Genomic DNA, 10317 nt, shown 5'->3' with positions numbered 1-10317 from the left:
TTATTGCTTGATTATGAAGGTGCCTGCTTAATGTATATTTCAGTAGAAGGTTCAGAATACTAAAAAATTACAAAGCTACCCAGCAGTCCCTTATGTGATCACACTTTTAGGTGTCTGTTTCCATGACAGTGTGAATTCAGAGAGGGTGGCTTCTTTTAACCTCTGAGGTATCACTCAACATTAAAACCGTGAAGGTTCCAACCATATTTCATCTGGCCTTCCTCTGATGGTGACCAGCAGGAACTATAGGGAGGAGTACAAGGACAAGTAATTTCCCCACATCACTTTATAAAAACACTTGGGCTTCACCTGCAGATTGTGAGTACAGTGTATTGGCATTGCCATGAGATAGAGTGGCTGTGATGATGCTGTGACATTACCAGACTGAGGCCTCTAAACCCATTTTCCCTTTCAGGCAATAGGACACTCACTCTGTCAATACAAATTTGGGCTGATTATGGCATCTTATGAAAGGGTTCGCTGTTATTCAAGTTTGGATGATTTTTCACAAAAAGAGTATTATATCAGTATATTTAGGTGCACAGAGGGAAAACCACAAAACTCTAGACCAGAAATGGATTTATTTATAAGTTATGAAATCCGAAGTTATCCTTAAATACAAATAGTAATAGAAACAAACAGAAAGCTTGTACAAAGGTAACAGAAGAATAATTAAGTGAACAAGGTGATGCTGGAATCATGTGAATAGAACTTGTGATTTTCTGTGATCATTGACTTACATTTAAAGTAAAACTAGGCCCTTACCCCTATGAATTATAATGCACAGGGAATCTGGAAGTTTTGCCCCAGACTGACAATCCATTGTTTATTGTGAATCCTATGGGCTTACTGTTACAAATCTATGTCCACGTAAAACAGGGTAAAATACTAATTGCTAATATTTTTCATTCAGCTGACTTTTCCAGCAATGTTTCAGCAACCATGTTTCAGCAGCCTGTGTGCCATACATGAACATGTCGGAGTTATGAATATGCTGAATTTCTTTCCAAAGAAGATTTATTCTCCAGGGACTTTGAGCTCAGCATGGGTAAAGAAGTAAGCATGAAGATCAGAAGGCTTTTCCTTAATTCTGGATTGATTCAGATGCTTTAATATAATATTGTTAAGTTTCTTCAGCTCTTCTATGTTCTTCTTTTCAGATAGTAGTCTGCTTGATATTTGGTCCACCTCATGTCTAGTTTGAACTTGAAAAGGAGAATGTACCACATTAAATTGGCAACATTTAAATCAAGAGCATGACTACTCTCACTTGTATTCCTGTGAGACTTTGTAAGGAATTATGATGACTAAAAATATTAAACAGGAAAACAACTACAAAACCTAATAATAAGAAGTTATATATCTGGTGGGTTTACCTGCTCACTGCATTCTTTTTGCTTATTTGCTGGATTCTTCTTTTAGCTAAGTGCAGAGTTATAAAATCATAAAAGGATCAAATAATTTTTGCAGTTTTCAGGAACATATCCATTAGTGTCAACAGGGAAATTTCTCATTTTGCGGCTCAAGATCCAATTTGTGGCAAGTATTTGTGTCTATTTTATTGTAAATAACATAAAAATTCTTGCAAATACTGGCATTTTGAGGCCAGCCTCTTCTGGCATGCCAATATGCACTCTTGGAGCTACTTTTCTTTTGGCCTTCCGAAGTTCAAAAATTTACCCATGGGTTTTGAAGCTTAAGTGTAATAGTAGCAATGCTAAATGAATCTATGCATGTGGTTTGCAAACATCTCAGATCATAGAACACATTATATCTATATGTATCTAATAAAACATTGTAACATAAACTGAAACACCACTGGAAATCAGTTTCAAAAGCCCGGGCCTCCACCAACCTGAGTGGAAGCACACTGCTTTAATTCTTGTAGGAAATTTTTTCACTTTAGTTTATAATTTTCCACTAGAGCAACCCCATACTACTTTTTCTATACCAAGGCTCTACTTTTAGCAGCTGCATGTTAAATTAATCTGAAATTCAAGTATGAGGTATTTCAATTAGGATTTTACAATCATGTAACTTAAAATCTACTTTATGTTCTTTACTTGTCTGTTATTTCTTTGAGTGCCTGTAAGAAAATTTAGTCAAGGGTTAGGATTTCCTGGCCTAAAAGAAAAATCAGGATTTTCGCTATGTTTCAGCAAATTCCCTACTACAGGATATAAGAAATCTTGATTTCATATGGGTTCCAATTCTTTCAAAATAGTCTTGTAAATTGAGATAATGCACCTCAGATTCTATTCAATATTATTAACTCAGAAACCTCAAGATGATAAGGGTTCCATTAACCAGACATGTCTTCAGCTAAATCTGCCTGATCAGTCCTAAAAAACTGGAAAAGTGATTGTGTCTATAGACCCAATGCTACATGCAAATGTTGATAAATGTCTAATTCTTTTGCTTATGCTTAAGACTTTCTTAGTTCCAAATCAATTTCCAGGCAGTACTTGGATGACAAAGGGTCAGGTCTTCCTTCAGGTAGCCTGGTTTAAGTGTTAGCCTGGGTGGAATTCCAGTTTCAGTGGAATGACCCCAATACTGACTTTTATCTGGAAAGGAATGGAAGGCACATTGCCAAAGTATCTCACTGCCATACAATTACCTTTAAATTTTAATTTCATTTCCAGCCAGCATTTTTAGCAAGACAGTATAATGCTGCTGAGATAAATTCTTCACAGCTGTTGAAGCTCACAAATCCTTAGCCCTAAGAATAAAATTGTGCCTTTTAGCCCTGAGAGAGTGCTGTTTGCCTGTGCTTCTGCCCCCAGGACCACGACCCAGTGCCCAGAACCAGCCAAAGCCTTAGACCATGCAAACACAGGAGTAGCATGTTACAGGGTAGCATGACACATTTCAGCAAAGTTATTTTCCCAATTGGCCCTACATTTTAAGAGCTACTCTTTGGTTTACTTACATATTAAGAATATTACAAATGAAACAAGTGCCAAACTGACGGTCAAAGTAAGAACAAAGGTGACGAAGAACAAACGCTGGTTTCCTGCATTGCTCCCTGCCATACTTTCTCCAGTACCACCAGTGTTCTCTTCCTCAGCTGTTAAGAGATGACAAAGCATTTGGTGATGCAGTTTTTTAAGCTTGGTTAGGAGAAGCATGACAAAATGCTTCTGGTATCTGAAATGATGCAGAATACATCGTATATTTGGCCAATAGATTTCATTCCCTGTGTTATTTCATGAAAGGGGAAGAAATCAAATTTATGAACTCAGCTTGAATTTGGAAATATAAAAAATTATACATCTGTTACAGCTGTTAGAACACATTCAACAAAAATGTTTCTGTGTTGAAATACAGTGTTTGGTTGAAGATGCCCTGTTTTACAGTTCAGAGTTTTACAGCTGTTTTACATGTACAAAGGTTGCAATGAAGTTTCATCAGGCAGATTTGTAAGGGCTTGATTGTATTTAACCTTTTCAAAAGGGAAGAAAGCGAAATTCATATTGAAAACCAAGGTACAGATTCATAATGCACATTCTTCCTCTAGGTATGCTTCTTATTCTGTTTAATGAGAAGTATCCCTGGGATTATTAATCTCCCAAAGTAAACACCTCAGTTAAGCCCCTAATGTTGGATAGAATGAATTCAGGTCTTGACTGTTTTATCTTAAAACAAATGTTTCCAGTATTCTTCTTCATCTTTAGGATTTGTTGGTTTCATTCCAGTAAAGAATGAGGCACCAATCCTCCCAATTGTCAGGAATGGAACAGACTCTCACATAGACTACAGATGTTGTCCTTTAAGCACAGGAAGAATGAGGGGAAAAAGAAGGGCACTTTCAATGCTGACCTTGAATCAGCTCAACAAGCCAGTTCATTGCTTTTTAAAGAATGTGTTGCATATATAGGGAAATTCAGTAGTTTCCCTCATAGAAACAGTTGCAACCAATGTGAGGTGGCAGTAAGCCCCAAAGATAGCAAGTCAAGTGAACACCATGAAGAAATTCATGTGAATGTAAAAAATTTACACTTGAGCCCTGTTTGTTTAATCTTAAGTAAGTTTGTACACTACTGTAATAACTTACAAAGATTTGGGTTTATTTTCTGTTTTGGAGGGAGGAGAAAGCTAATGTAATTTCACTTTGGTGTCAGTCTCATACGTATTAAAATTACATGCAAATTACTGTAATTTATCCTTCTGTAATTGCTCTCTTGCCATTCTGAAAGGGAGAGTAGTGTGTGCATCTGTGAAAAATGTATTTCTAGGTCACGTTCTTGTTTTAACTGGTGGAAATCTCTGAGGTCTTTGCAACTGAGCCTGTAGTGATAAAGCTGAGGAAAGGCTGCATATGCCATTAGAGGACTTTAATAAGGACTCTACCTAGGGCTGAGCAATTCACTGAGCTGGTAGATTTCTGTTTTTCTTTATTTTGTATTTAACACACTCCTGTCTGTGCGTAAACTGTAATATTTTTCATATTTCTCCTTTGAGGTTCCATTCTTATTCCCTTAGCATTCATAACAAATGCACCATATAATAAGTGTCTGCACCAATATTATTTTCTAGTCAGAATAATAGGGATGGGCAGGGCCTGCTTCTGCTGCCTGCCAAGCATCCTAAGTTATCAACAGTGGTCTCAAAAGTGGTCTGAGCTTGCTCTGCCTAATGAATACTTCTTACTATTTAATCAGGCTGAACGTGCCAGGCTGCAGTGTTGTGAGGAATTGGTGAGCACACATTCTTGTCAAACTGCAAACAGTGGGAACATTTTATCACCTAAAACATGAAATTACTGCATGGCTCCTACCAAAGCAACTAAACAGCTTTTGACATGTCTCTGATTTGATTTTCTGGCAAGAGAACCAGAGTTTTATGCTGCTGAGTAAGTTAGCTGACAGGATGAGATATCTACAGACTTTCCAAGCTTAAAAGCTACATTAGAAGAATAATCCTAGAAGGAACCAAAGGATCTTACAAATTTATTAATAAAATACTTATTAAGCTACCATTTTTTACTGCTGAAATGTAGGGAGGGGCATGCATGTGATTATTCCAGAGAATCACATACATTTCCACAGAGCCTTGTATATTTACCCCAGAAGTAAATAATACTGTCCAATAAAATTGCAAAAGAAAGCAAAACAGTCACACTGAAAGGAGTTTCTTAAAATTCAAATTGATACATGCCATTGTCTCATTTTCCATGTGTAGAAGTGACAATATCAAGTTAATCTGTTTATGAGAAATTAGTACTTTATGCCTAAAATATTTGCGTTAAATGCAGAAACCAGCACCACTCAGCTAGTTGGATTGGGAAAAGTTAGGGGACTTGGAAACAGAAGTAATGAGAAAATATTTAAGACCCATAATTAGAAGCATGATTAAATTATGGCCACATTTTAACATGGCTGCTGATCTATAAATTTCTTCACTCAAATTTGCCATTACAATAAGGGAAATAAAAGCAGACCCAAATATTGTTATGTGGAATGTTGCTGAAGAGCTCCAGGTTTTAAGATATTTTCACGTCACAAAGAACTCAAATTGTAGCTATCAATGGGTGAAAATATTCTTGTTGCTGTGAGAAATCAAAGGCAAAAGCCTTATCAAACCAGTAGAAATGTGAGAGCCATAACTGAAACTGTGAGTAAAGAAAGTTCAGAAAGTAAAATGCTTAAAGGTTTCCCAGATATTTCAGGTAACTGGTTTGAGTTCTTAGGAGATGAATCTTAAAGGAATGAGCAGAAATTCTCAGGTGCTTCTATTGCCATGTATGAATTTTAGTGCTTGGGAAGAGCTATGATGCTATTTATATAGTAGGTGTATATTGGGCATCACTAGAAGCATTATCCTGCAAGAGATCACCTCATAAATCCCAACTGAAATAGAAGATAAGTTCAGGTTTGAAAGCAAATCCCTAACTAAATGCAAGGATTTTCAGGAACCTAAAGTGGAAATACTCAGCAGGGACAGCTATATCATTGTCTGATCTGTCTAAATTATGCCATTTTTAATCTTTTCCTTACATTTTTCAGTACAGAGCTTGGCATACCTATTGGCCTATTAGGCTGTTGACATCAGTGACACACAATATGGATTGTATATACAGAAATCCACAGATCACCTATCATACATACCTAGTGAATGCTGGGATTCAGCTGGACAAACATTTAACTTGTTTAGGTTGTTTAGGGAATCAACTACATAAAGTTTTCCTTCTTCATGAGTATCAGGCAGGTTAAATTCCAAGGAAGGCCTCTCCATTGTCTCTAAAAGAAACAATAATTTAAAAGGTAAATTAACACATGGCTGTGGGAAATAACTTGTAACAGCTGGTATCCTTTTCTAAGGAAATACTGAGCAGCCTAAATGATCCCTAAAATACAGAGATTTGAAGGACCAGCACACTTACTAGATCTTGAAGGCAGGGACAACTCAATACATAGCATTTATTTATTCTTGGAAACCTTTGGTGATTAAAACATTTCATTTTTGGATTGCATTTGTGCACATACGTGTGTGTATGGGGAAAGAAAGAAAAAGTCAATTTGACTGGCTCCAGCCTTGATTTGAATGGCACCTATTTAGTGTATTATCCTTTGATTTGGTGAGTACTTGGTAAGAGGAGGTGTGAGATCCTGACCACAGTGAAAGCCAAACCTTCACTAACACTTCCAGGAAAGATGTCACACAGGTCCTCTTCTTTCAGCATCAAGTAATTGAGACTTAAAACAGGGAAAGCAGGCATGAATGTAGGAGATAAACAACAAGAATACGTGTCTGTTTATACACCTTAGAATATCACTGTGAAGAATGTTTATACACCTTAGAATATCATTATTATTTGTGAAAAAATGTAGTCTACTTCACACTTTTGGACAAATTTTAAAAGCTTTTTCTTCAGACTGGTACCCCTTGCTTTAAAAAAGACACTGGATGAAGTTCAATTAGTAAAAGCAATTTCTCTGCAGAGTCTGGGTGCATGAATTCAGTGAATGATTCTTAACATAAATACAGTTTTGAAAGAAGATTATATATAGAAAATAAGCAATACCTAGAGAGGTGGCTTCTATGTATTGTATATTATTCCTTATCAGTCTTTTGCTTTTCTTTACAGTACTGTGATTACAAAAATGTCTTCCAGAAATAACCTACATTTCTAGCCATAAGGAGATGCAGGCATTCTAAGTAGCCATGTTTGTCTACAATTGTCACTGAAAATTCCCTCTGTAATTATTAAAGAAAAATATATTCCTCCAGGTAATATCCCTCTTATTCTAAGATATTCCTTTCTCACCTTAGAATCACAGCCTAAATGTACATTTTTCTTGCTAGTGAATGTAAGGAGGGAGCTCCCACAGATTAGTTTAAATTTGGAGTAGAATGCATCTTACCCATTTAGTATTTTATAAAGGTCCCAAGTTCAATTTTATCTGCCAACATAAATCAGCACTTTGTGGGATACAAACCTCCCTTGATGACATGTGTTAAAAGCACCTAAGGGTGATTTCTGAATCCTAGATGGGTTAACTGTCCTCTTGACATGCTTCTGAGCCTTTTCTTCCTCTCCAAGGAACACAGAGTGACCCGATTCCTAATAAAACCCTTCAATTAAAAACCTAACATTTGAACTCCAATTGTTTGCAGAAAATCCTCACTCCTTCCCTCATCAAACCAAATGCAGAAGATTGCTATAATTCCCCCAAATCTGAGCACACTGCAAAGCAGACATTCAATGAGCCTCAGTAAGTCTGAAGACTAAGCACTGAAAGCAATCCTGACAACAGAGCTTGTTCTCCTGCTAGTAGAGACTGACAGGACTATAAGGATACTTTCATATTTCTCTTTAACAGCCCATAAGAAAAGATTACAACTTACTTTTTTCTCTGTTCAGAAGTGTTCCTTCAAAGTACAAAAAAATATAGAAAAGCTGGCATGATAGGGGTTAACCTTACCTAGTATATGATCTTTGGGTGTGCAGCAGTAACTTCAGGACAGATGGCTGTGCCCACTGTCCTTCCTCTAGAGCATGGCATGGCACCAGGCAGCAGAGTCTGAGCCACGTCCCCACCAGAGCTGGCTCTGCTCTGCTGTGTCCCCACATGCACATCCTCAGCCAGCACAGTCATTATGGAGCCCTGTGTTTGAACACTGTGCCAAAAGTTACCACTGCATGCACAAAGGCTGCTGGTTATTTTTAGATTCTGAAGAGCAGTTGTTTCTCTCTTTTGATTAATACCTCCCTGCAGCTTTAGGGAAGACTCTTCTTAACAGCTTGAGGTGTAATAAATGTGACTACCTTTGATTCATTAGTATTATGAATTCTATTTTTCTGCACTTATTATTTAAGTATTTGCATATGTAAACACAGTGAAGAGTACCATTATTAATTTAAAAAGTTTCTATTACATTAGTTTGATTCCATTGATGTGCCAAAGGAGAAAGGATACAAATATTAGTGTCACTGGACAAAAGTATTGATTATATTCCCAACAAATCAATCTAAACATTGGGACCTTTGAATTAATAGTATCTTGTACTCTAACCTTGCCTAAAGACTTTTTTCCCAAATACAACTTTTCAATTTCTTCCTAAGTTGTTGTGGTAAAAAAAAAAAAAAAAAAAAAAACAACTTGGAAAGAAAACACATTGAGAATTCTTCACAGAAAAAAAAAAAAAGGAAATAAAATCTAAAAGGTTAAAAAATACGAGAATGAAACATTACTTACAACATAATTACATTCAGGTAATGTGCCAGCATGGAAGAAATCAGCCAGTGAAAATCATGTGAAGAAAACTTGTTCTGCAGTTCCTCTCTCTACTCTTAGTCCCATAGGAACCTGTCAAGTCCTGCAGTACCCATAAAGATAGCTGTGAAACAGACTGCCCCTCTCAGTCTATATTTAGAGTTCAGCTTGGCTAAGTATGCTCACTTCACAATACTGATCTGCTAAACAGAAATCAGCACATATACAGCTCATTTTTATTATATTGGAATCAATAATATCTGACCATGGAGAATGAAGGTTGTTACTGACGATCAGTATTTCACTAATCTTTTGGTTAGTGCCAAACCTCTTAGCTTTAGTGCTTGTCTACACTGCATTTGCTAGGCAGAAGAGTCATATCTACAACACTGTAGCTATGAGTAACCAGTTTGCTATGCAGAAGAGTCATATCTACAGTATTACAGTCATGAGTATTTTAAAGTCATAGACTAGAAAAACCAGGGTCTTTCCCCCTTCTCCCATACACTTTATGAATTCAAGTGGGACAGTATTACGTGGTAGACTAATTTGTCTGGCATCCTTGGCTGTTCAAAGATTAAATTCTGATGAACTGGTGGTGAGTAGTGCTCCTTTGCTGACAGTTCTTTTGATCACTTTTTTCCTCGCTGACATTGCAGAAGGCGGTGTTGCAGCACATTGTATTGACAGGCAGCTGACAGGCAGAGAGACTGCAGCTCAATACCACAAATCCTTTCTGAAGCTCTCCCATGTCTAAAATTCTGAATCCCTTTAAACCGCCCATAACCATATTCCTCTCTCAGGAAACAAAAGAGAATAAATCACCCGACTCATATTTCCCACACTAAGCTGACATGTTTGGCTGCTCAGAATTGCTCCCTTTCCACAGGAGTCTCCTGAAGTCCTCCCTCCAAATAAGGATGTGCAAGCCAGGAGGGAAAAAAACCCAAAAACATCAGTGTGGCACCCATGCCCAAAAACTCCTGACAGCAAAATACTTGTAAGACAAGGAGCCAGGCCTCCCCAGCTGAAAAGGTCTGCAAACCCAAGGGATGCCTGCAGGGCTGCAGAAGAGCCACCTCTGCAACAGCACTGGAAGCCATGTGGGTCACTGCGGTGGCAGCTACAGGGTAACAGGGAAAAGGGCAACCTCCTGCTTGGCCCCCTGCCAGGAGGTGCTGCAGAAAGGCTGGACAGGAAGCCACCAAAAGTGCCCGGCAAAGGACACCAAAGGTGACTACACAGAAGCCACAGGAGACGCAAACAGGCTGGAGGGAACAGTTTTGCTCAAAAGGAAGGCCTTTGGCCAGGCAAGTACAGGCACACAGCTTCACCTCATTCCAAGATCAGTTTTTTCTCTACTTGAATGACATGTGTTCCAGCATCAGTTTTCTGTTCAAGGTTTTTTGTAGTCCAAATGATCAGTTTTGCAAGCCAAACAAGTTCTTATATAGTGGATTTTCAGGGGAAAAAAACAGGTTAAAGTAAAAGGTATAGTATTCATGGATCTTCTTGAATAGGTTCAGCTGTAATCAGAAACTGGGAGGAGGAAAAAAAAAAAAAACCACAACCACTCCACCCCAAACCCAACTTTCCC

The 10317-nt window shown here is 37.7% G+C and overlaps 1 protein-coding gene across 1 annotated transcript; it reads right to left on the bottom strand.

Annotated features, from left to right (window-relative positions):
* Positions 1-830: 830 nt before the first annotated feature.
* On the bottom strand, positions 831-7982 carry LSMEM1 (leucine rich single-pass membrane protein 1). The gene is made up of 4 exons (XM_066550894.1): positions 7929-7982; positions 6111-6242; positions 2933-3070; positions 831-1205 (listed from the first exon to the last, which is right to left on the bottom strand). Exons 2-4 carry the CDS (start codon positions 6235-6237, stop codon positions 1018-1020), a joined length of 453 nt encoding a protein of 150 aa, XP_066406991.1. The 5' UTR covers positions 6238-6242; positions 7929-7982; the 3' UTR covers positions 831-1017.
* Positions 7983-10317: the final 2335 nt, after the last annotated feature.

This window comes from Molothrus aeneus, chromosome 5 (assembly GCF_037042795.1).
Source record: "Molothrus aeneus isolate 106 chromosome 5, BPBGC_Maene_1.0, whole genome shotgun sequence".
NCBI lineage: Eukaryota > Metazoa > Chordata > Aves > Passeriformes > Icteridae > Molothrus > Molothrus aeneus.
Note: the sequence above shows the minus strand (reverse complement) of the source record. Positions and strands in the feature narration are given on the sequence as shown.

Coding starts and splice junctions, on each gene's coding strand:
- LSMEM1 (XM_066550894.1), bottom strand. CDS start 6,237: ATGGAGAGGCCTTCCTTGGAATTTAACCTGCCTGATACTCATGAAGAA. Junction 3,071..6,110: donor TGAATCCCAGCATTCACTAG/GTATGTATGATA, acceptor ATCTCTTAACAG/CTGAGGAAGAGAACACTGGT. Junction 1,206..2,932: donor ATTTGTAATATTCTTAATAT/GTAAGTAAACCA, acceptor CTCCTTTTCAAG/TTCAAACTAGACATGAGGTG.